The sequence below is a fragment of the Urocitellus parryii genome, chromosome 8, assembly GCF_045843805.1.
Source record: "Urocitellus parryii isolate mUroPar1 chromosome 8, mUroPar1.hap1, whole genome shotgun sequence".
In the NCBI taxonomy this organism is placed as follows: Eukaryota; Metazoa; Chordata; class Mammalia; order Rodentia; family Sciuridae; genus Urocitellus; species Urocitellus parryii.
Genome location: NC_135538.1, coordinates 14,117,267 through 14,143,428, shown reverse-complemented (window position 1 = coordinate 14,143,428; position 26,162 = coordinate 14,117,267). Strand labels below are relative to the sequence as shown.

The 26,162-nt window shown below is 38.0% G+C and overlaps 1 protein-coding gene across 2 annotated transcripts in view; it reads right to left on the bottom strand.

Annotated features, from left to right (window-relative positions):
* Syne1 (spectrin repeat containing nuclear envelope protein 1) overlaps nucleotides 1-26,162 on the bottom strand; it is a 419,401-nt gene that overhangs the window by 67,365 nt on the left and 325,874 nt on the right. For both annotated transcript variants that reach the window (XM_077802046.1, XM_026399944.2), the window contains 17 exons: nucleotides 25,437-25,637; nucleotides 22,827-23,000; nucleotides 20,106-20,237; nucleotides 18,806-19,002; nucleotides 17,985-18,117; nucleotides 17,271-17,453; nucleotides 15,805-15,954; nucleotides 15,115-15,291; nucleotides 14,532-14,687; nucleotides 10,353-10,508; nucleotides 8,336-8,506; nucleotides 6,248-6,381; nucleotides 5,669-5,873; nucleotides 3,529-3,711; nucleotides 2,790-2,936; nucleotides 1,864-2,018; nucleotides 963-1,110 (listed from right to left, as the gene is read on the bottom strand). In XM_077802046.1, coding sequence (XP_077658172.1) covers nucleotides 963-1,110; nucleotides 1,864-2,018; nucleotides 2,790-2,936; nucleotides 3,529-3,711; nucleotides 5,669-5,873; nucleotides 6,248-6,381; nucleotides 8,336-8,506; nucleotides 10,353-10,508; nucleotides 14,532-14,687; nucleotides 15,115-15,291; nucleotides 15,805-15,954; nucleotides 17,271-17,453; nucleotides 17,985-18,117; nucleotides 18,806-19,002; nucleotides 20,106-20,237; nucleotides 22,827-23,000; nucleotides 25,437-25,637 — 2,802 coding nt within the window. The remainder of the gene's footprint in view (nucleotides 1-962; nucleotides 1,111-1,863; nucleotides 2,019-2,789; nucleotides 2,937-3,528; nucleotides 3,712-5,668; nucleotides 5,874-6,247; nucleotides 6,382-8,335; nucleotides 8,507-10,352; nucleotides 10,509-14,531; nucleotides 14,688-15,114; nucleotides 15,292-15,804; nucleotides 15,955-17,270; nucleotides 17,454-17,984; nucleotides 18,118-18,805; nucleotides 19,003-20,105; nucleotides 20,238-22,826; nucleotides 23,001-25,436; nucleotides 25,638-26,162) is intronic.

Below are 26,162 nucleotides of genomic sequence, written 5' to 3'. Positions count from 1 at the left end.
TTTTTTTTGTCAACAGCAATTAGAGAAATTCAAATTAAAACTACACCTCACTCTAACCAGAATGGCAATTATCAAGATTACAAGTAACAACAAATGTTGGCAAGGATATGGGGGAAAGGGAATAGTCAAACATTGTTGGTTGGATTGCATATTGGTACAACCAATCTGGAAAGCATTATGGAGTCACCAGAAACCTGGGAATGGAACACCACTTGACCCAGCTGGCCCACTACTTGGTATATATCCAAAGGTGTTAAAATCAGCATACTACAGTGACACAGCCATATCAAAGTGTATGGCAGCCCAATTCACAATAGGTAAGCTATGGAATCAACCTAGATGCCCATCAACAGATGAATGGATAAAGAAAATGTGGTATATATACACAATGGACTATTATTCAACCATTAAGAAGAATGACTTTATGACTTTGCCAGCAAATGAATGGGTCTGGAAACTATCATGTCCAATGAAATAAGCCAGTCCTAAGAAACCAAAGGTCAAATGTTTTCTCTGTTATGTGGAAGCTAACCCACAATAAGGAGCAGGGTGGGGAAGAATAAAGATTCAGTAGATTAGACATGGGGAATAGAGGAAATAGAGAAAGGATAGAAAAAGAAAAGGCAGTGGAAGGAATCTGACATACTTTTCATATATATATGAAAACACCACAGAGAATCCCACAACAACAAGGGTTCTAATTAGAGTAAGACATATTCCATGCTTGTACAATTATATCAAAATGGATCCTACTGACATGTATAACTAAAAAGAAACAATAAAAAAATCTTAATAACATTAAAAAATGAAACAATTATCCCATTAAAAAAAGATATTAAAATTCAAGCTTGCAAAAATGATGCATGTGACAGAAAAAACTCATTTTCTCCAGGTGGAAGTTAGTAGCATCTTCCAAAAGCCAAGAACATCTTGGTACCCACCAAACTACTGGCATTACCCACCTCATGTGCTCTCTGCTGTTCCAATAGATGCTGATAGTTGCCTGAAATCTCTACTGCTAACTTTTGTTCCGTTTGGACCAAGAATTCCATCCATGTTTCACATTTTTCCAAGAAAGTCTGATGTTGTAGTAAAAATGACTGCAACTTACTGACAGAATGAAGGATATGTAAGAATAGTTATTTTGCTCTTTATTCTTATACCTCTAACATATAAAACTAGATTAAATATTCCCTGTCTCCAATTCTAACTGAATCTAGTGCATAGCTTTCATGCTGTGTAGCAAAATTTTAAAAAAAAGAAAGATTGAAAAAAGTAACAGTTTAAAATATTACATTTTAAAAATAATGAAAATTTTGCATGTCCCTCAAATATATTTTTACTTTAGAAGTTTTTTTTCCTGTTTATGAAAAACCACTTTACAATCTGAGTTTCCCACATTTAGTATTCAAGTTTTTCAAAACTAATAGAATAACCTGAAATTTGTAAATACACACAAATCATAAACTTTTATTGGGCTGACAGATTAGGGCTTTGGTTTCGATGTGTCCCCTCCAAAATTTAGGCCATGAGGACTTCCCCTTTGTGAGTGATGGTAAAACCCTTAAAAGGAGTCTCCAGGCTGCCTTTGGCTCTCTTGGCCTTTCCCCCATTTGAGGATGCAGCATCCTGCCTCTCTGGAGGATGCAGCAAGAAGGTACCATCTTAAAGAAAGTAGCTCACTAGAAAACCAAACCTACTGGCACCTTGATCTGGAACTTCCCAGACTCCAGAACTGTGAAAGAATACATTTCTTTTCTTTCTAAGTTACCCTGTCTATAGTTATTTTGTTACAGCAACATAAGCTTCTTCCTTTAACAAAACGCATTAAGCCAACTGGGGAGACCAAAATACCTCGTTTACCTGAATCTTTCTGTAGTCTGAGAGGAGTTCTGAGACCAGTGGCGGTTCAGATTTTGCATCCTTTTGATTTCCTTATCATTCAGCGGTAGCCTATATCCCAGTTCATTTAGACGGTCTAAATCTGGAGCCATGCTGCTGAATTTTAACATTTGTCCCTGCAAACAAGATTGAAAGGCAACTTCAGCACCAGTGTCAGAAAAGGCACCAGTGTTTTTAAGGCACAAAGTGAATTTCTGATTTCAGGAAGAAGCTGGTCTTTGGCCTTCTAGACCACTTACTTGCCTGCAATCTCCAGAGGTGCAAATAAGGAAAAGCTGAATCTCATCAGCTTACACCACTATGGCTGTTATGCTACCTAACTACTCATTACCCTTTTTTGGGTGTTAATAGGTTGGTTTATTATTCACATGATTTATTTAACTCATATGCAATTCTCAGTAGAAGTGACAAAGGATGAAAATCACACTGAAAAGGTTTATTCCTACTCTTCTATATTTAATTTATTTGTTTATTGCTTCACTATTTAATAATAATGATGGTTATAACAGCATAGTTAACATGTATTGAATTCTTACCATGAATCAAACATTGTTGTAATAGCTTTATAAGAAATCACACATTTTAAACTCAAAACAAACCCAGGAGCTAAGTACCCTTGCTATTCCCTCTTTACAAACGAGTAAAGAAAGAGACAAAAACCTAAATAAATTGCTCAAAACCATCCAGGCAGTAAGAGACCCAAAAGTTGCCTGGGCTCTTTCTGGATAGAATGCAATTTCACCTGAGCTTTGAAATGACACGTGCTGCTTCAAAAGCGTCACTCTTAGGTCCCTGAAAGGAAATAGGTCTACACCAGTTCTGAGTTTTCCTGAAGCTTCTGAGGAAAGACACTAGAAGATATGGGAGGAAGACTCAGATGCACGCACCTTCAGTTCTTCCATCCTCTCCTGGATGGTGGAGAGGTCAGAGGAGTGGGTGGGGTCTTGCTCTTGCAGTATTTCCTGGGCTTCCACCATCCAGCCCTCCAGAGCGTCTAAGCTCTTGGCAAAGGTTTCATAGTCAACTACTCCAGCCTTTTTTCCACAAAAGAAATTGGTATTTTAGTGAAATATATTCGTTTTTTAGTGAAATCTCATGAAAGGGTAAGTGGATTTGGAAATTATTTTTCACATTGTTATATCAAATTGACATTTATGAGATGCTATTTCTGAAAAAGCAAGGTTATAATGATTTAAGTTTTCTTTTCTTTATTTATGTCATTTTTCTAACAAAAAGAATTATTTCTAGATACCATTAACCAATAACTGAAGTTATTCTCTAAATAAATTATGAGACATTTGAGAAAATTCCAATTCTTGCAAAAACCTTAGTTAAATATGAATATTAATACTGAAGCCACTTACTATTTATTAATTGGACATACTATGGAGGCAAGCATGGTTTAGGGGTTTGTTACCTAGACTAATTTTAAAATTACATTGAAGGCAACAAGACCAAACCCCTTACCTTCCTCTGCCCCCATTGGAACTTCCAAGTTTGCTTTCTTTTAACTGTTTGGTCCTGGGGGAGGCACTGCATCAATGTGGAAAATTCCATTTCCTGTGTCTATTCCCAGACACTGTAGGCCACCCAGTTCATAACACACACTGAGCATGAGCTCTGTACCTGTAGCACGGTCTGCTGTTTGCAAAGAGCCTGCTCCAGGGCACCTAGGTGTTGAGTCAAAGAGAGCTGATCGGACTGGACGGCTGAGGCTGCTGAAGCACCCACTTGCTGCTTGAGCTGCTCTCCCAGCTCATGGAGAACAAAAAGGGAATCCTTCACTGTCCCCAGTCCTTTGAGAAGGTCCTGTAGAAGACGAAATCATTATGCCCACCAGGAAACATCATGCCGTTATAAACAGCAGTCAACAAAGGGCCACCCATCTAGGTAGATATAGACACAGATGTCTATCTAGATGCGTGGCCCTTAGTTGTGGATGGGCACAATACCTTAATTTTTTATTTATTTATTTTTATGTGGTGCTGAGGACCAAAACTGGTGCCACATGCATGCTAGGCAAGTGCTCTACCACTGAGCTACAACCCCAGCCCAAGACATAGACAATTCTTAATTGTGAAAATATTACACTAAATAACTTTCAACAGAAAAAAAAATGACTAGGAAGCAAACTCAGTTTTTAAAAATATCAATTATGTGTACGAACATTCTAAATACGTGTGTTTACATACCTAACACACACACACACACACGCACTCATGCACATACACAAGTACTCTTTTGGTAATAAAAGCTGCATAGGTTCATTAGAGTTTACTGGGGAAAAATGTAGAAAAGCATACATAAAAAAGGAAAAGAACCCTAGTAGAAGCAATAACTAGAAACATTTTGATAATTTGTTCCTGTATCTTTATGTGCTTGGTATCAAATTAAAGACACAGTGCTATGTTTTAGGTTATCCTACTTATTTTTATCACATACACCAAGGATTAGTGCAGCCATGGTATCTTGTATATGTATCTTTTATGGTTACAACCACCACCACTTCAGCAGGGTGTAGCACCCAGTAGTGACTCAGATGAACAGGGTAGGATGGTCTACACCTCTATTCTTTCTATGGCATCTCTCACCTCCACAATTTGTGCAGCCCATTAATGCTCAAAAATACATGTCAGAGAATAAATTAATAAATGTTTCACTTTGCTAATATATTAAGCATGTTATGAGAACCAAAAATTAAGTAATTAAAATGAAACAAACTATTAAAAAAATACATGTCAGAGGAAATTCCCTGGTTCTGGTTTCTACCCCTGCTAAGAGACAACAAGTAGCTACTTCGATTTCTGCTGGTCCCCACTCAGATGCGGCAGAGAGTACAGAACCTGCCAGACCTGCACAGGGACCACTGCGAGAGGAGGAAAAATAAAGGGCTCTGTTAACCTTGACAGTGATAGCAGATGACTCAAGAGAATTGAACAAATCTTGTAGGGAGGGGTAAACTATGTGGAAAAAAAAACACCATTTTATCTTCATTATACATTTTAATCTCTTCAGCTTTAAAATGATTATTCAGACTGATTACTCAGAATGTATTAAACTTTTATTTCTATAGTTTTCATAACTTGCCTAATTCTAATAAACTAATTTGGAAATGTTTAAAAGAAGACTTCTATGAGGAGCCCACTAAAATAAAGACAAATGAGGACGGATGGTAAGAGCCATGTAATGGATGAAATAAGAGAAGAGCCTTTCTTGAAAATCTTAAGTAGGCTATTGGCAGCTATAGTGAAAAGAGAATTATCTACAAGCTATAAAGAAGAAGTATGTAAGTAAATCAAGAGAGAAAGACTTCTTTCTCCCATTATTTCTTGGAGGAAGCTATTAGGTAGATGCTTTCACAGTAAATAACTAACTTATAAATGTGTGTGGATGATATCTTTAATAGTAGATTTTAAAAAACATTATTCAATAGGATATTTTTCTCCATGTAGTCAGTTTTATCGTGAGCATCTCAGCAAAAACATATAACCCATTTTTCACATGAATTGTATTCCATTGGGAAATATGGGAAAACAATTCTTTTTTTAAAAAATGGAATAACCGGAGGGGACCCCATAAATCTTATACACATGCAATTGTGTTCTGAAAATCCAGCAGGCTATTTAATACACAAGACAATAATTTTTGGATGATCATCTCACATATTGAGACATATCCGAAGGCTACACACATACGCCCCAACGCTGCTAAACTTAGGGCGGCCAAGAATGACCTGCTGGGTCAACACAGTAGTTGCCAAACATACATTACAATCCTGGATCCATGTAGCCACTTCCTCGTCTGCGATGTCCTTGTTGGTGGCGGCCTTCAATAACTCATTGGTTCTGTCCTCCTGCTGCTGGACTGTAGAGGCACACTGTTTGGAGTAGTCCTTGTATCTCTGCCAGAGCTGAAGGAGGGCCTTGCTGGAGAGCAGCTGCTCAGCAATCTCTTCCAACAAGTTATTCCATCTGGAAATAATAGCCAACACTCATGGGCAGATTATCATCTCTCACCAAATGCAGTTATTTACTATTTTATTTTTCATGATCCTGGTTCATGTGAATATGAAAATAATGCTGGGATGACTCATTCTCTTTAACATCATAAAAAGTAACTTGTCACACTCAGATTTCAGGGGTTGATAATGGAGATGAGGATAATCTTTATGGATGTGGCAGTTCTAGTTCTTCCTAAATGGTGTCAATCTATGTACCCTTAAATTCATTTAGTGAAAATCAAAACATTAATAGAACAGAATCCACAGAATTCCAATACAAAATGCCAAATTCAACCATATAATAAGGTTGGGATATAAATAGTATGTAGTAAGCATATGCCATACCTCATATTGACTTCTTTCAACGTATTGGTGAGAGTTTCTGTCACAGGTGGGTGACATTCTTTTAACAGTTGGTTGGTGACAGAGCCAAATTTTTGTAAGCTCTTTTCCTGCTTTTCTAGATCATCATGAAGACTCTGCCCAAGGAGAGTGATAAGCAAGTTTAAAATAATTAACAGATTTATGTACATATATGGCTTTGCTCCAATGCTTGATAAGCTTTCTTTGGTAGTCATTTCTTCTCTTTCTAATGACTTTGTTCTTATGGCTGTGAAAAGGTAGGCTTAGTAACTGAACCTTCTACTGACCCTGGGGATTAATCTGGAGAAGCTCACTCAGGGTGTCACTGTCAGGAGCCAGCAGGAAGCTGTGGGGGAGGTGCGTGTACATCTGTCACATTCTGGTTCCCCTTGATCCCCAAAGCCAAAACCCAGGTCTCTATTACATGCTTAGAGTAATTCTCCCACAAACACTTGACAACTGAGATTCCAAGTCAAAACTTTTCTGAGAACCAACTCTGGGTTCTGTCACTGGATGTCTTTCCCTTGAGAAGAATTTTAAATATTTAATTGTATTTTTTAATTGACAAATAATGATTGCATAGATTTATAGGGTACCATGTGATATATTTGATATATTTTACATTGTGGGATGACTCAGTTAAGTGATTGATATATCATTGCCTCACATATCAGTGTTTGTCTAACAGAACTCACAGAAGCTGGAGCAGAATGGCAGTCACCAGGTAAGATGCTAATCAAAGTTTACAGAGCTTCAGATAAACAGAGGGAATAAGCCACAGAGACCTAGTGCACAGAACCGTGGCTATAATTAATAATAATGCATCATATATTTCAAAAATGCTCAGAGCAACTATCATAGTGGAGTCTTCCACTGAGGATGGGAGGAAACTAGTAGATTTTTTTCCTGAGAAAAATCACTGTAGTGACAGACTCACATCTTAATAAAATTCCACTGGTGAAGTAGGCTGCAAAAATTTAGCACTTTTTAACACCAACATCTGATTGCCCTTAAATCAAAATATTCAAGGAAAAGAACCTTAATTCTTTCATATCTTAAGACAAATCTGGTAGATACAAAACACAGAATATGTTAAGTTAAAAAGTACTTCTAACTTTCTCAAAGTCATGATGTAATTTATAAATTTACTATACTCAAATGAGTTTTCATGATTCTTAGTATGTTCAGTAACTAAAGTTTAAAGGAATTACATTCATATATTTCATCTTTCCTCCCTCTCATCTTACCCAATAAAAGTATTCCCTTAAGAAAATCTGCAGATGAGGTCTGAGCATAACAACTTTGATAGCCAAGCCAGGGACAGGGACATGGAGTAGAATTATAAAGGGCACAGGTGGGCTCCTGCTGGCATCTTATCCCTCATGGGCCTGCCCTGACCAGCCCACCATCCACATTATTTAGTCAAGAAGAAAGAGTAGCAACAGTGAGCATGGCCCAGTGCCCAGGGAGCACGGGAGTGAATCAGAGGGCAGCTACCTGAGATAGGAGACAGTGCCGTGTTTAAGAACAATAGCCACCCCCTGAATTGTAGACTGAACAAAATGGTAATGGAGAGACAGGAGACCAAGCTGTAAGGGCTGAAAAAGAGGACTGTGTGGACACATGGGCTAGGCCCCTGGCATGGTACTGAAGGGAAGGAAACCACTTAATGGTTTAAGTGTTTACCTTTCTTACTATTTCTTTCTTTAATCCCTTAAAATATGCTTGGAGAGGCAGGACAAAAAGAGAAAGGGAAGACATCAAAGGCAGTGCCAACTGTTCCAGTAAGCTGATTTGGATATAAAAATCATCTTACAAAACACAATTACAGGAATATCTGTATAATAGGATGTTAATCATCACTTGGTTAAATACCAGCTAATCCAGAATTTGGTATCCAAGAGCAAATTTGATTAAGTCACAAGAAATGGGCTAAAATTAATTTTAAAGATTTTTCAAAACATTAAATGTAAAGATACAGCAATATTTCCGGTGATGTGGCTGTTTTCTGATCTTTCCATTTTTCTCCAATTGAGAAGAATGTATGGATGCTTTGTATTCATTCCTTACCTGAAGGTTGTCCACCTGCACTCGCACAGCTTCTAAGGAGCCGGTCAGCAGGCGGAATCGGGACAGAGAATATCTGGCTTCCATGAGGTAACTGTTTATCTCTTCAAAGGCCATTTTGTGATTGCTCCATTGGTCAAGAACTGACTTCAACAGTATCTTTAACTGCCCAACCTTAGGAAAAAGATGAGCATTTGTTATCATTAAATAATAGTAAAAATGATGGCATATATGTCCCACTTGATGGAAAACATCTAAAAACCTCGGCCAGGTTTCAGGCATTGTTAAAAAGTGCTGCCTCAGAGAAAAGGAAAGGCCCACGTCTACAGACGGGGCCAGGCCTGTCCTAAGGAAGACTCAAGGCACACACAATAAGGAAAGGAGCGCCAGGAGGGTTTTTAAATAGCCTATTTCTTTTTTGTCTTGTGTTTGTTTTTCATGAGGCAATATTTCCATGAAAGAGCTACTTAATTTATACTTAGGTGACAGATTATCTCTAGACATTTCTGTGATATATAAATTTTTTACAATAAAATACATTTCAAGTCAGGCTGAAGATGAGGAAAGGCTAGAGGAGAAAGGGAGTCTGGGCAGGGTGCATGGGCTGCAGGAGTCCTTTGCCATCAGTCCCTGTCCCTTAACCTCTGTAGCTCAGATCCCATCTCTGTACTGTGTGGATAGAAACTATCTGTACAAGTACATGCTGAAGGGCACTGGGGCTCATAGTGCAAGGACTACTGTTTGTTGATGCACTTTTTCTTACTATTGGAGGATTCTAAACTTCATCTGGTACATATTTATCAAATGTCTTCACTGAGCTTACGTCTTGGTGAAAGAACTTTAAACACACAAGGGAATGACATGGAATGCTAGAAATCGATATATTCAATGGGTAAAAGCAAAGCAGATCAGAGTTGGGGGTGAAAGGTAAGGAGAAGAAGGCTGTCATATAAAACAGGTGGTCAGGAAAGCCCTTCATGAGATGGGAACCTGCAAAGGCTTTGAGGACAGGGAAGGAACCATGCGATACTTGGAAGAAGGTGTTTCAGGCAGAAGGAACAGCAAGAGCAAAGTCCTTGAGTAGGGGACATGCCTGCTGAATTCAAGGATATTGGGAGGTCAGTATAGCAGAAGCAAAAGAACCTCCAGGATATCATCAAGAAATGAGGGGAGAGAGAGAGAGAGAGAGAGAGAGAGAGAGAGAGAGAGAGAGAGAGAGAGAGAGAGAGGCACGTGCAAGCAGCAGCAGAGAGAGTGTAAGGCCAGATCATTACTAGGCAGGCTTTGGTCTCATTCTGAACAAGACAAGAAGCTACTATGAGAGTTGAACAGAAGAATGGTATAATCTGACTGCCTTGTTAATCAGCACCTCTGCCTTGGAGACTGGTTAGGAGGCCACTAAAAATAATCAAGAGATGACAGTAAGTTAGACCTGTTTGCTAGCTGTAGAGGTGGGGATGGGGTTTGGATTCTAATGTGTTCTGCAAGCACAGATGACAAGCTTTTCTGATGAACTAAGTATTGGTGATGAGAGAAAGAGTTGTGAAGAATGACTCTGAGGTCTTCTGCCCAGGCAACGAGAAGGGCAGAATTGGCAATAACCAAGATGGCAGAATGAGTCGGTTTGTGGGGGGTGATTAGAAGTTTGAGCATGGAAGTTTGAGATGTCCCTTGATCATGCAAGAGGAGAGTTATATACTGATTGGATGTCTACCTCTGTCTCTGTCTTGAGTTCAGGAGAGAGATTAAGGCTGGGGATAGACACTGGAAAAGTTTTTGTGCCTAGACAGCTTCGATAGCTATGACAACGGATGGGAAATGTTTATAATCATGGTTACTATGGGAAACCACAGAAACTAGCCTCTTGTTTTTTAAAGGAGGTTAATGAAATGGGCTTAATAGTACAAAGAGACGGTAGATTCAATAATTATTTACTCGATTACTTTAAGAAACCCAAAACACAGAGTTAGGACAAGAGCTGGCGAACAGTCTTGGAGCCAGTCTCCTCAAGTAGTATTACCATGTGGTCCAGATTCGCCCAGGCTTGGTTGAGCTCCCGCAGGGTGCTCATGACAGTGCCAGAGACTTCTTCTTTTTTGTTCTGAATCAAAGTAAGTCCATTCTGCTCAATTTTCTCTACTTCTTTTTCTTTTGCTTTAATCAAATCTTCTAGATCCTGAAGGGTTTAAAAAATAGTCATCTTAAATTGTTCTATTATGAAACTCTGGGGTGCACAGAAATTGAGCCATTACAATTTTAAGTACTAAAAACCTGTTACACATCCAAAAAGATTATCATTGCCAAAAGAGGGTCTCCACAGCAATACTTCTTCCTACACTTAAATGTGAAAAAATAGTCTTTTTGTCTAGGGGATATCAGCATAACCTAAAAAAATGTAAAAATATGATTACCTACTAGATGAATAAATGGTATCATGTCATTATTTCAAAAAGTTTCAGGGAAAAATACATGTTGGAATTGGTAATATGATTTATCTTCTTAAATTCATAGACGTTGCTATTCACATGAGTCCAGCTCATAGGAAAAAATGCAAGAGAGTGGTGTCTTAAGTCTCAGACACCACTGCTATTAAGCTGTATCATTTTGGGTAAGTGGGAAATTTCCATTGGGCCTCAGTTTCTACCTTTGGGAACTCAGAAGACAGGGAAAAATTTTTCTGTTATCCTTTCTCTCTAAAATACTCTGATTTTGTGTAATTCTGAAAGTTATAGACTTTCATTTTCTTTAGGACGTGCATTTTCTACTCTCACAATGAAACATTGAAGAGAGAAAAATAAAATGAGGAAGAGCTCTGAAGCTCATTGTAACCATATATCAGAGTCCTAACTTATATTTTAATGTCACAGAGATGGCCATGAGCACTTTAAGGACAAATAAATGCAAGGTGAAGCCATCCAATGTCCCTTAGATCACAGAGCTGATAAAAGTGGGAGCAGCAAGCAGAACCCAAACCTTTCAGCCCCTGCTGGAGGGTCCACTGAACCTAAAACTGCACAGGGTGCAAACCGCAGGTCAGGGTGATAGGGTAAGACAGGCACATGCTTACATTCCTATCCTCGGGAGTCAAAAATAGATTTGAAGGCCCTGGATGGGAGAAAGGAGAAAATCTCCAAATACTTTTAGTTTGGATAATGTCATAATTATGTAATAAAAGATTTTCACCTCTTCTCATGACCCAGATATTAAAAATGGGTAGCTGTGGATAAGGTATTAATGAGTACCATTTATTATTAATTACAGATTTTGTGCCTCTTATTATTATTGCCTTTTTTGTTTTTGTTTCTGTTGTGATTCAACTTTTTTCCACTGTTTCCACTTCATTTGGAAAATAGGGATAATAATACTTTTTCTGCTTACTTTTCTAAAGGCATAAAATTAGATAAATGTATATGAAATATCTTTTAAGCTATCAAAAACTAGACAATTGCAAGATAATGTATTCAGCCATTTGCCCATCTGCCACACTTCAGTGTAAATCTATTTATTTTTTTTTCTATTTAAATCTATTTATTTTTTAGCATGAAGCAATTTTTATTTGGTGTATGAATTAGAAATTCATGCATTTAGCAGCTTAGAGAGAGCATTTTTGTTTTTCATACTGTCCTATCATGTCTACTTTATAATTCTGTCAATATCATGACAGCTTTGGCAACTGCAAAATGAAACTTGTGACCACTGAGATTACAGGTCTTTTATGCAGTATAGAAAATATAATTACCTTTACATTTGAAAATCTTTTCTATTTCTTTAAGAAATAATTAACCACACATAAGAATCCTAAGTTATACTTAATAATATATAATTCTTATATATTTAATTCACTCATTAGAAATTAAGTTTAATCTCCATTTATCCACAGGTGTTAATGCTTTTCAGTAAATGGTATTAAGCAATACATCTCAAAAATGCCCTGATCATGTACGTTGGCATAAAAGAAAACAGAAGTATATTTTTTTAATAAAATAATGGTGTGTTTTCCCTTCCTTTAAGTAATAATTAAAAGACGGTTCTGTTTCTGATCAATGAAGCTAATCAGAAAGACCAAACCTAACATTTTTTGTTCTAATAAATCATTCTCAGCTTGGATTAAATCATAAATATCAGTTTTAATGTTACATTAAATTAATAAATCACTTCTAAAAGACTGGAAAAATATTCAAGATTTTTAAAGCAAAATAGAGTTTGAATCCAGCCACTGATTTAAGTACGCTGGCTTGAATTTCACACTTTAGTCCAAAGGCACAATTTCTCAAAAATGACAATAAATTTTATCAAGGTTTGTAGCATCGCCAAATAGAACCTTCCAGCTACGCTATTGTGATTTATGTATAATGTCCCAAAATAACTGTGTGGGCTACTTTCTTTCTGGTTTTTTGGTTTCAAAGAGATGACTTTTCATTTTAAATCACAAACTGGCATTGGTATAGAGCTTTTAAAACCCCAATGTAAACTTTCTCTCCTGACATTGCCTGAACTGACCCTCTGGAAGACAAAAACTTTGGTCCTAAAAGGAGTAAAACCTGGACAAGATTGAGCAAGATTTTCCAGATAGCAGTGTGTCTCTCTGTTGAACAGAAGACACGCATAGAAAAAGAAACTAAATAGAAAATGGCAGAAAAAAAAGCACATTAAAGAAAAAGGGGGAAAAAAGGTGAGTAAGAAACTCAACCAAAGACCTGACTTTCCATCTTTAAAAATAAAATTTTCAAAATTCTGAATTACTTATAGGTTTTTGAATTCGTAGCCTTAAATTAGAAGGTATGTCTGGCCCCTAGGGAACTGGAAGTGCTGCAGAGTTCTGATCTCTAGTCTTCCATATTCCCATCTTCAGATGTGAGGCATTTTAAAAATGAGTATTTAAAAGTATTTTCCTTTTGGAAGTTCCTTGTCATCTTTGTGCACCTTCAAACTTACAGCCCATTAGCCTGGAAGCACATGGTCTTCCTTCTCTGAATCCCAAGGCTCTGACTGAATGCTTAAATATATAAGTGCTCTCATTACATGTGTCCCCAACAGAAAACACATTACTGAGAAGGAAAATAATTATCAAAGTCCTTTCTTTTCTAAATCTAAATTGGAGAAACAGATTTGGGGAAGGAGTTTTTTTTCATATGATTACTCAGTTGAGTTTTTCATGGTTCATAGGGAACACTGTAAAAGAACAGTTCTAGGTAATCTGAACACATTTCTTTTGTTTCTTTGTTTTGATTTGGACTCTTTATTAGCAATGATATTGTTAGGTACATAGATTTTTTTAAAAAAAATTATTTATTTATTCTAATTGTTGTATACATAAGAATCCCTGAGGAAATGTTAGTTATAGGAAAACATTTGGAACAGGACAGCTCCATCCTCCACCCTCATCAAAAACAGAGTAGACTCTGTGAGCTTTCCTAGGCGACAAACAGGGAAGAAAAGGGTCTTCTGTCAAGCATGTGCCTTGGAGGAGACACAGAAGTGCAATCAGGCCTCTGGAGCAGAGTTCCAATGGCAGGAAATACAGAGGTGAGAAGTCAAGTTAAATGATACCTTTAAGAAATGCTCAGACCAGTCCTGAACATGGGCTAGTCTACAGTTTCTGTAACAAGTGAATGGTATCAATAATAATAATAATAATAATAATAATAATAATAATAATAGAGACTTAGGAACTCCAACAAGCAAATGTGCCACAAAGATATTGTATTCTTTGAATAAAAAAGATATTTTAATGGCAATTAAGGGAATATGATTAAAGGGTTGAATATGAAATAACATTAAGGAGTTATTGTTAAAATTTTGTGGTGATATTATGGTTGCATAAGAAAATATATATATTTCAGAGATGTGTATTATAGTATAGAGGATTAAAATGACATGATATCTGGGGGAGGGGACTATGACATCTTGATGAAAAAAGAAATAATCCAGGCAAAATGCCTGAAATCTTGCTAATTCCCAGTAAATGGAATTCACTGATTTCTCTCTACTTATGACTATATTTGAATAGTTTCTTAATTTCAAATTTTTTAAACAGGTGAAAAAAGCCCAATAAACTCTTATCAGCTCCTATCATCAGAGAAATCTGTTACCAGATGTCAATTTTTAAAAGTATTTAACTTGTAATTTCAGACCCTATAAACTCCTTTGGCATATGCTGTGAAGTTATGAAACGGTGCATGAGAATCAGACCACTTACCTGACAATCTTTCAGTGTGTTCTGAACGGAAGCCTGATCTCCAATTTGATGTTGCTGTTTCAGTTTCTTTTCCTGGGTTTCGAACCAAGTTTTTAGACACTGCACATTATTTTCATATTCTGACCAAGATTCCAGCAAGCCTTCCAATAGCTGGATCTGAACAAACACAGTGAAAGGAAACTTGTGATTTTTATGTTGAAATCAAATCGTGAGAAGGCTAATTAGTCTGGACACATTTCCTGCACCAAGAATTGTTAAAATACCACCCGTTGTACTGTATTTTAAAAGATTAATTTTATTAACTGCAAATCAATGTGCAATATTGGTCAGCAAGAGAGAACTAAAATCAGCTTGAAGTAAAGGCAAGGGGAATTTAGATGCATCTTTAAAGAACATACAAAATGTACCAAGAGCAGATTAAGAGGGCCAAAGGCAGGTGAGAGCTAGGCCGGGTTCACTGCCATGGTCCTGAGTAGCTAGGGCCCCGTGTAGCCCTACTACTTGTGAGATGAATTTTCCTGACAGAGTGAGCCTGTCTCTGGAGCTTCGTGGAAGTGTGGCAGCCGCAGGCCACCTGGCGTACCTTCTCAGTTACCAGACCTTGCAGGATTTGCCAGCTTTTATTCATTGCTCCCAGCTGCTCAGCAAAATCAGTCTTGTCACTGCGCTTGCTCTCCACATCCTGACTGCTGATTTGTAGTACAGACTGGTTCACAAAATCGACCGTCAACTGTTTACAGTTTATGTCTATCTTAAAACCCTAAAAAAAGGAAGAAATAGGAAAACAAGTTTGTACACGTTAAAATGTCTTATCATATGGGAAGGAGGAAAGCCTTAAATGACAGTAGTATTGATATTATCACTTTGCACAAGTGATGTAATGTATAAAATACTGATCCATTATTTTCAGAAGTTGAATTACATATTTGTATATGTTATTCAAACATACACACACAGATATACATATTTAAGCAGAAGATATAAAATTTGGTAAATTACATAACCTCCCTATAAAAATATTTCTCAATTATATTTATTTTATGATACCTAAAATGTTTTCAAATAAAAAAATTACTAAAAGTTATTCCTAACACTGGGCAACCTTTCTGTGCCAATTGCTAGGGAGGCAATTTTCTTGTTTTTGCATGCCTATCAGGCCACTATGTATGAAATATATGTTCCAAGATCTAATTTCATGATTTGAGTTTTGGAGTTCTTTCAAATAAAATGGTATAAATATGTAAAAGTTGAAAACAAAAAAAGTATTAATTACTTTATATTTTTGAAGATATTCATGAATTGCCTTGTAACCTATGGCATTTTTTATGTCCTCTTCATCCTTTCGGATAACACTTTCCATCAGAGAAATCCAACCCATGACTTCAGAAATGGCATGGCGGGAAGGCAGCTTGTCCATTTGGAGCTGTCCATGTTAGAGAGAGAACAAGTCCAAGAATTAAAATCCAACCCAGTTTTTCCTAACATAGAATACATTAGTTCTTACCCACGTACCAATAGAAATAACACTTGTCATGTCATTTTTAGATCTTAGAAGCTTGAAACATCAGGCAAGCATTGAATAATACTAGTCATTTTATGTGCACTTGACATCTAATACTATAAACAGTGTATAAATATTAACTAATTAATCAAAACACCATCAAGAAGAAAATAGTGTTCTTATTTTAAAGCTAGTTTTATGAGTTTTAAAAATGTGTAACAATAAAACATTTAACAGATGTATTTTATTAATTATCTTGTAAAATCTCTGTGTATTATGACTCAGGAATGTCAAAAGAAGGAAGAAAAACACCACACTACAAGCTATCATTTTCTAGATTTTTTGGCACGCTAGTATTTATTCCAAAGAGCATAGCCAATTTTCTGAGTCTTTCAAATATACTTAGAATTCTGAATTTTACTTAATGTATCACATTTTTATGCATACACTTATATTGCTTTGAAAGGACAAAGGTAACTACTTTGAAATATTCATAGATCAACTTCTGTGTGGTGGAAATGAACATGAGATTGTCCTGCCCCCCAGGAATGGAGAAATGCTGACTTGGGAGAACTAGGGCATATACACTGAACCCACTCGATGCACAATGGTGAAGGTCAAAGGGGAAAAGATAAAGTGTTTTGGGATTTCAGGGATGTTTGGTGCATTTGCAGATAAGAAGGGAGCAGTCATGGACCAAATCTTATTCCCCATAATAGACCCCATATGGGATGAGACTATACCATAGACTGGGTCACTTCAAGACATCACAGTCATCTTGTTTTGTGTAAATACATTCTATGATATTTGTACAATGATAGATGTCCCAAGGACATGTTTCTCAGGACACATCATTGTCATTAAAGGATGTTTGTACTGACATTTATAAAGTGCCAGTTGTGTTCTTGTATGTAGACCTTTTACCAGATTATGTTATACATCTTCATAACTACTCATTTAATGTAGCTGCCCTCATTGTATCCAAAAGAAAACAGAGTTTAAATAAAGACAAAGATTCTAACACACACACACACACATTAAAGAAGTTTTGGGAAGAAACATTATCTCAGTGGAGATTTGTAGAATAATTTTGAAAATGTAATGCACTAGGAGAGAGAAAAGACAAGTTGTAAGAAACAGGTGGTTTAAATTTGTGAGCCCAAACAGATTAATGTAGTTCTCCACTTACTATGACTTACCTAAATTATTACTAAACAAACCAATCTTTGTTTCCCTACCTGGTGAAGCTTCTCTTGTATAGCTGGAATATTGGTCAGCAGTTCAGTCCACTGGCCATCAATGTGAGACAGCTCAGTACGAAGGGCAGCTGTGTCCACCTTCTTTAACCGAAGGAGCTGATTTCCTGTGCTTAGGACAGATGATTTCAGGGAAGATTTGGCATCCACTTCTTTAGAAAACTCCTAAAAGAAGTGACAAAGTTTGGATTAGGTTTAATTAGTTAGGTCTGTCATTTCAGTGCGCAAAACAATTTTTTTCCCCTACATCTTGAGGGAAGTGTTATATAGAACCTTCTAGAAGGAAGCAAAGAAGCATGTTTGCCCGAAAATGAAGTGAATTGCTACTTGGAACTATTTGCAAAAAAGAATGCTGCGTATAAATAGAGATGAGTCCCATTAGTTTGGTAAGTACTGAACACGAATATTTAACATTGATACATTCTCTACAGCTTAGTTTATTTTTAATATTTCTTTTCTGCAGAGGTAGTTGGACACAATAACTTTATTATTTATTTATTTATTATTTGTATGTGATGCTGAGGATCGAACCCAGGGCGCTGCACGTGAGAGGCAAGCGCTCTACCACCGAACACAACCCCATCCCCTACACCTAGTTTTTTAAGGATGCCCAGTGATAGCTGATTTCCTTTGTTCTGGGTATGGGTCAGGCCTGAAAACCAAAATCAAATCAATGCTTTAAGCTCTCAAACTTACCAGGAAAGCATTCAGATGATCACGGACCATTTCCAGCTCTTGAGGGACTGTCACAGACTGTTCATTCCAAAATGCTAGCCTGTCTTTTGCAGATTGTAACCAGCGAATCAGATCTGCAGATTCACTTTGATACCTGGGAATATATTAATGAGTCTGTTAAGTAAGCGTTCAACCCTCATCTTCTACTCACTCATGATATTTGCCAATGCAGTTTGAAAACAAGAGACCTGATAGATTTAGAACCAAAGTGCACTAGGTTGTTGCTCTGAAATTTTTTTCTCTTAATGTTTATGTCTTGATCAGGTCTGTCTCTCTGCATTTCAACCTCCCATCCCTAAGCAGAAAAAGAAAGAAAAAGAAAAGAAAACAACTTTCTCTTCCTTCACATTGTTGCTTCTTAGAAATATTAGGCGATGGGTATATAAAGTTCTTTGAAAAAAAGGAAGAAAGTATTTCATTATGAAACAGTTAGCCATCTCCCTTTCCTGTGCACCTTCCTTTGCCCTGAGAAGCACGCTTGCTTAATCAACATTTTTTCTTCTCTCTCTCTCCTAAGGCATTATTATGAACACCCAGGTTACAATCATTAGGCAAAGGAGGACAACAGCTTAGAGGTAAGCTGCACCAAGCACCTATACCTCCCTGCTCACTTTGAATTATGTGTTTATACAATTACAAAAGAGTCCAACTGGGGCTTTCTGTTTGTTATTACTTTCCAAACTGTGCAATTTTCCAAACTTGTGTATCTTTTCCAAGTCAAGCACTCTTATTAATACACTGCAGCTCTTATCCCAAAATATGCAAAATACATATCCTGTTACCTGGTCCAGTGTTTCAAAATTGTTTCCAATCTGTGAAGTTCTTTAGACACTTTGTTGGTATTATTGAGCCAGCGCTCTCCAAGTTGATTTAGTTGGCTTTCTAGATCAGAGCAGCTGATAGATATCAGAAGTCGTTTTCCATCATCTAATACTTGATATAATTTAGGCTGGTATTCATTAAGGCTGGATTTTAAGTGCTAAAATAATGGCAATATTTTGTTAAAAGTTTGGATACTATATTTTTTGAAAATTACAATTTCTCTGGAATCCATAACATTCCCGTTATCTGTATTCAAATATAAACTATATGCACCCAATTAACATTGAAAACTTGAAAGTTTCATCAATATCCCAACTAAAAATGTTCTTTTCGTTTTTTAAATTAATTTTAGGTGCATTTAAAATTGTCACACTTAATTAATTCAAGAATAGTATGACACTGATAAAAAATACACAAAATTCTGGTGAAAATGCTTGCCAAATTTTCAAAGTGAATTCTCATTTAAAAAGAAAGAAAGAAAGAAAGAAAGAAAGAAAGAAAGAAAGAAAGAAAGAAAGAAAGAAAGGAAAGAAGGAAGGAAGGAAGGAAGGAAGGAAGGAAGGAAGGAAGGAAGGAAGGAAGGAAGGAAGAAAGATGTATTTTTTAATGCTGGGTATAGAGCCTATGGCCTCTGCAAATCTAAATGTTCTACAATTTATCTGTACCCTCAGACCCCAAATCATAATTTTTTGTGTATGTATGTAAGGGGATTGGATCTCAATAAGTAGAGGGGTACTCTACTACTGAGCTACATCTCAAGCCCTTTAAAGTTTTTAATTTTGAGACAGGGTCTTGCTATGTTGCTGAGGCTGCCTACAAACTTGTAATCCTCCTGCCTTAATCTCTGGAGTCTGGGATTATAGGCGTGTGCCACCATGCCCCACCCCTCACCCCCTTTATTTTCAACCCAAGGATGCTCTACCACTGGGTTGCAACCCCAGCCTTCATTTTATTTTATTTTATTTTATTTCTATGTTGAGACAGTGTCTTACTACACTGCCCAGGCTGATCTCAAACTTGAGATCCTCCTGCTTCAGCTTTCTGAGACACTAGGATTACAGGTTATACCACTGTGCCCAGCCAAAAAGACTTTTAAAAATATTCTGCTATAAGTAACACAGACAAAACTACCTTTTTAAAACAATATCAATAATGTAAAAGAAAAGTATAACTATTTGATCACAAGTTTGTTTAGATTCTGCTAAAATGACTGGGAAGATTCTAAAGGAAACATGGCCACATGTGCCATGGGGACCCAACCTGGTAGAGGCTTGTGCGTTCCGTGAGCCTGTCCTCGCTCTCCTCCACCAGGCCCACGCTCGGGATGCTGTTTTCCACCACCTCCAGCTGCCTGCTGAGTGCTTGGCGGTCCTCGTCCAGATGGGACCATGTCTAGAAACGCAACATCAGTCTATGAGCAGAAGAACCCTCCTTAGGGAACATTATTCCTCCTTGTGCACAAAATATATGCTTGACAGATTCTCTTTCAGGCTACGTAGGGTTTGCTTTGGGTAGCAAAAGATGGCTTTGAAGCCAGTAATCAGATGGCGGCCCTCAAAAGTATTGTAAATGGATACTGGTGACTGCCACTATTACCTCCATCACCATGAATGATACTAAATCTCTGGACTTTCATCAGAATATTAAAATGGGAATCACTACCTTCTCCATCGCTGGTATTAATTATAAATGGAGCAATGCATGTAGTGTCACTGGTGTCTGGTGTGCCTCGTTTCATGCTTTACCCCAGGAAGGAGTTAAGCATAAGGATAGGCATGTTTGCTTTTCATGAACTGAGTGAACTAAGCATAATGGATTTGTAAATAATACTTAAAATGCATACATTTAAAAATATAAATATCTACTATAGATATTCTGTTAAATAAAAATATCAAATGACTTATTCCTAAATTCAGACTTTTTTTATTATTTGAAGCTGGAAAAGACTTTTAAAATAAATATCAGTTGAAGTTTTTTCTCATAATTTATAGTGCAGATCAGCAGTTTTTCGATATGCATTTCCACTCTGATGTGCTGCTAGAGTGGCAACAGAGCATAACAGTAAAGGTCCATACTTTTCCCAAATACTAAACAATTGCCAGATCTAGGAGTGAATAAAAAAAGAAAAAACAAACTCAAAATCCCTGGCTCTCTGGAACCTACATCCTAGAGAAGGGAGATAGGCAATCCACAATAAAAATAAACTTAAAAAAATACAAAGAGTAAATTTCAGGGCATACAGAGTTCTTGGGCTGTGGAGGAATAAGTCTGAGTTGAGCAGGGTGGGGGAGTCTGGGTGTGAGCACGGGATGCTGTGGTTCAATGGCACAGTCTGGTCAGTTTCATTGAAAACACTCTTTTCAGTCAGTGAAACCAGGCAGAGATGGTGTGACTGCTGACTGTGCTCCCAGTGAAACTCTCGTCTTGGCAAGACACTGCTCCCAGGCTCACTCCTAAAACAGTGGTTCATGATATATCTTAGAGGGTTGTGTCAAACTTGGATGCGTTCTTATAAATGTGAAATGCCTATCTCGGAGACCGACAGAGCACTTAACTGTGACTGTTATCCAAGATTTCAAATGTTGACTTTGAAAAATTTGATAAATTTCTTTCCAAATTTTAGCACTTTGGGGAAATCCATGTTTGGAATTTTTAGAGTTAGCTATCGATGATGATGCTGGCCCAGTGAAGAAGGCAAGATTTAGAAAAATGTAAACATGAAATGTAGATAATCCACAAAAGGCTGGGGGAGTGGGTGAGGAAGAGAGGGAAGGGGAGAGAGATTATAATCTCTCCCGCTCTCACAGGAAAGAAGAACGAGAAAGCTGGAGCTTCTTGGGGCAATTGATCTCGTTAATGGAAAAAAGGAAGGGACCATGATATCCATAATTTCTCACAGTGGCTGGTCAGTTAGGCTCTACTGAGCACCTGTTGGTATTCAAGTTCACACACCTGTGGTGCACATCGCTTTTTCTATGTAAGGCCAGAGAGTAAACATGTTAGCTTTGGAGACTGTACAGTACCTATTGCAACTACTCACATCTGTCCTTGTGGTGTGAAGGCAGCCATAGATAAAGTATAACCAGAGAAAACTTATTTTGTATGTTCCAATAAAATTTTACAAAAACAGGCAGTACATCATATTTGGCCCGCGGGCCAATCCCTGTTCTAAGTCTGAACGTTGGTTACAATTGAGATCCCTCTTCTAATCTATAGCATGGAGTGTGCTTCCTTCTCTGTACAACTTTCCATTTTGTACTATGTTTGGCCCATTGCTTGCCTGTTGCCTCATTAGACCATGAGCTCACCGAGGGCAGTGTCCCCAGTGCCTGGAAATCTGGTAGCAGCTTGATAAAGGCTGAATGAACAAATACTTGATTCATTTATTGGTGATGAATGAGGGTGACTAAGTTAATGCAAAAATGAAATTTCACAGTATCCTTTTGTGATTAGCAGGTCAGCATATTCAGACCTACAACTAAGGGGGATATTACAAATGGCTTCTCTGATCTGAACCCAGATTTTCTGATTTCAAACCAGTGTTCTTTGGCTGCTACTAAATGAATCCTTGATTTTCTGCTTTTGGAGCAGAAAAAATGGACCCAGGTGGCTGAGCTCTGGCTTCTGGATCCTAGTGACAGGTCTTATCACAAAAGCAATTGCACTGGGGACAGAGCCAGAGGTATATTTTTACATTTTTTTTACATGCTTTTAATTAGGCTTTCAGTTTGAATATTAAACCCCTAAATCTCTTCATGCAGTCTGAGGTCAGTATTCATCCAGCTGACTTACAACATGGTACAGCACATACCCACATGTAAATAGGAACTACAAGAGGATCAAGGCATCACATAGCCATAAAAAAAACACAATACTGGACCAGATGGCCCAGCCAGCTCCAAGGTTCCAGGAGATAAACTTCATCTCTCCCTGAAGGTCTGCCCTGCAGCGGGGAAGGTGCTGCATTGGCCACAGTCTCACCTCTAGAATGTACTCCAACTCCACGCCTCTCTTGTGAGCCCCCTTCAGGACAGCGGATGCCTGAGCCATCAGCTCTGTGTGGAACTGGGTTTCTTTTGGGACTGCAAAGCTGATGATCTTTCTGAAGAGTGTTTCTGTCAAGATCATGTGAGATTCCAGGCCCTGAAAGTACTCCTGCAATTTTGCAGGTAGAAAGAGGTCAGCAATTCATCAGACACTACTTCCAGATAAACATTGCTCCAACGATGAAAGCTGATGAGGCTCATTTAATAGATGGGTGGTACCATGCCACCTGTTCTGTTCTCACCTCATTCTTGGCCCAGGTACGCATCACTTCCTGAAGAGGCTTCCTGACCAGACAGGGGTTCTGGTCTCCTGCCTGGCCTCTTCTCCCCATCTAAGTGCATCCTGTACACTACTGTATATTAGCCACAATGGCCTCCAAACCAAACTCTTCATAGATGACCAGCTGCTTAACAAAATCTCCTCTGCCCTCTAATACCTCATCCCTTGCACTCTGGCCTTCCTTACTTCCCTGACACTGTCTCTCACTAACCCCACCACACCAGTGGCCTGCTGGATTCTTTGGCCATACCCTATCTCCAGTCCCTCACACCCTATCTCCAGCCCCTGTTTAACTCTGTTCTTCTCAAGATGTTCTCACATAACACAGTTAATGACTCTCCGTCCATGGCTGGGTCTGAGCACTACTTTCTGAACTTCCAAACTATTTGCTGTACTTATTTTTTGCTTCCAAACATAGTTTGATGTTCACCAATTAAATATTTAAAAATTTTCTTCATATTTTACCTCCACAGTATCGAAGGCCTTGTGTGACATTATGAACATCTTTGAAATACTACTTGACATGTGTAGTAGATTCTGGAAGATGGAAATAGACCTTATTCTATTTTCTATACCCAGCACCATGGACAGAATTATAGAACTGGAATGCTGAGAATGGATGTTGGATGTTGAATGAAAGCGGATAAGAACATACACCATTAATTGTGTGTTTACTGCTTGCTGGGTGCTCCATTAACTCTTTACCTGACTCATGTCATCCTCATGCTAAATCCATGGCTCTCTGAGAAGGGTAGCTTTGTTTCCATATACAGAGGAGAACAGCGAGCTACCCTGCCCCTCCAGGTAGCTCACTCACAGATGCCCAGCTAGTCACAGCAGAGCTGTGAAATATCAACCGCTATATCTATGCTCCCTGCCAACACTGTAGAACTCTTGCTCGGAACATGGGCTTGTTAGTGGAAGCTAGATCTTTATTTTTAACCGACAATTATTTTATCAAAGAATCTTAAAGTTGGAAGAGATCTTGGAGGTTGTTTAGCCAAGATTCGCAGAGAGCTGAGATTCCTCCCTCAAGCTTCCTCCCTACCCCCCATCCCTAATCCCCCATCCCACCCGACAGCCTTGGCTGGACTTCTCATGACCATGGAGGCTTCTGCTCAGGGACAGCCTACTTACTCCTTTCAGAGTTTGTCTTCTACTGAGCTTTATTTCTTTGTTATTTTTATTCATTGATCCTAGCTTTCCTTCTGGAATAACTCAGAATGATTTTTTATGGCTACGGTCAGATTTGAGAAAAACCAGCTGTTAACTTTAAAGCAATGTTTTCAAAGCCAAATGATAAAGCCTTAATAAATCATAAAACTTTGGATAAAAACCTCTGGGAAAAAAAAATAGCAAGAAATCCCAATTTCCTTCCCCCAGTTCCCAACATCTACCAATGTAAACCACCAGAGCTACATCATGGTAGAATATGTTAACCACCTACAACCCACAGGGATGTATTTGCTTGTTTGTTTCCTTACAGGGAATTCCTGTGGCCTGGGAAGCTAGGTTTCTGGACTTGGAAACTTTCCATGGTCATTGCTAAGGAATGCAAGCGTTAGTTGTGGTGTGTTTCACTAAGCACTACTGTCCAACCTGAGTTTGGCCCACACAGATGGTGAAATCTCAGGCTTACCAAGTTTGATTACGAAGTCATTGGACTCAGTGTCCCCAGGAAAATCTCCAAGGTTCACAGCAACTGAAGAAGCATGTGTTTAAAGGCAGAACTGAATGACGCATGGAGAGGATATAAACCCCAACCTAGGCCTGAGCGGGCAGCTCTGCATTCCCAGAGCAGAGCTGGGAGTCCTAGGCCAGGGCAAGAGAGGGCAGAGACAGCCCCAGGGCTAGATGAACCAATGACCACAAGAGACGTACAGGAAAAAGTAGAGTTAAAAATGAAGCTGGGATCCTCTGAAGGGAGTCCTTGAGTTTCTCCTTGGTTATGGTTAATGTAAGAAGAAAGCCTTTAAATCCTAGTGGGTAATCGAGAAGCAAAACTACTTGTAGTTATTCTTTTAATTTACAGAATTATAGAAATATATAATTAAGTTAATTTAATTTACAAAATCATAGAAACACCATAATTTCTCTGTGTTACTAAATGCTACTGGGATTAAGATACATTTTTAGTGATCATTATAAAGAATAAATTATGTAAATAGAAATTTATAAAAGACTTAGGATAGTAGGTGTTACTAGATATATATCAGGACTTGAGACTGTTCTCACAACCACATTTTCTTTCCCTCTTTCCCTTACCTTATGTTTGTGGAGCAGTTGTTGGATTTCCTCTTTGGAAGACACAGTGATTTTCTGGTCCCCTGCCATCTTCTCCCGTCCGGTTTCTAGCAGGTCAGCCAGATCTTGCAAGGCCCTTTCATACTGGCTCTTGAGAGCAAGATTTTGGTTCAGACCACTCTTCCGAGAGCCAATGGTCATCATCAGCTCATCATACATGTCCTAAGACACAGAGATGGTGACAATCACTCTCAGTTGACAGTCTGGCACCTTGTTCAGTGTGTGCTACTTGCCAGGTCCACTACCTAACCAAGGAAGCTCCTTCTGCTATGACCCACAGGTCTCCTCTGCATGTAGATCACCTGCCTATCTCTCTTATGAGCCTCGTTTGGAAGACTTCTTTCAAAAACTGCAAGCTCTTGACTTCTGTTCCAATGCCTACAATATGTGGTTTACAGACCTGTGGCTTTACAATGACTTCATACAAGTTCGCTTAATTAAATTCATTAATTTAATAAATTAATTTTGCTCAGTATTCTGTTTAGTTTTTGTTTTAATTTAACTTTGCTTTATATTGATAGGCAATAAAGCATAAAAGAGGAATTGAAGAAAAAAGAACTGCATTCACGAGAATTTAAGGATGGAGTCAGTGGAGCAAAGGATAAAATATGCAATAATGTGGAAATAACTATTTTGGAGAAAAGTAAAATCAGAGCCTTACCAGGTGCTATACACCAGAATACAATT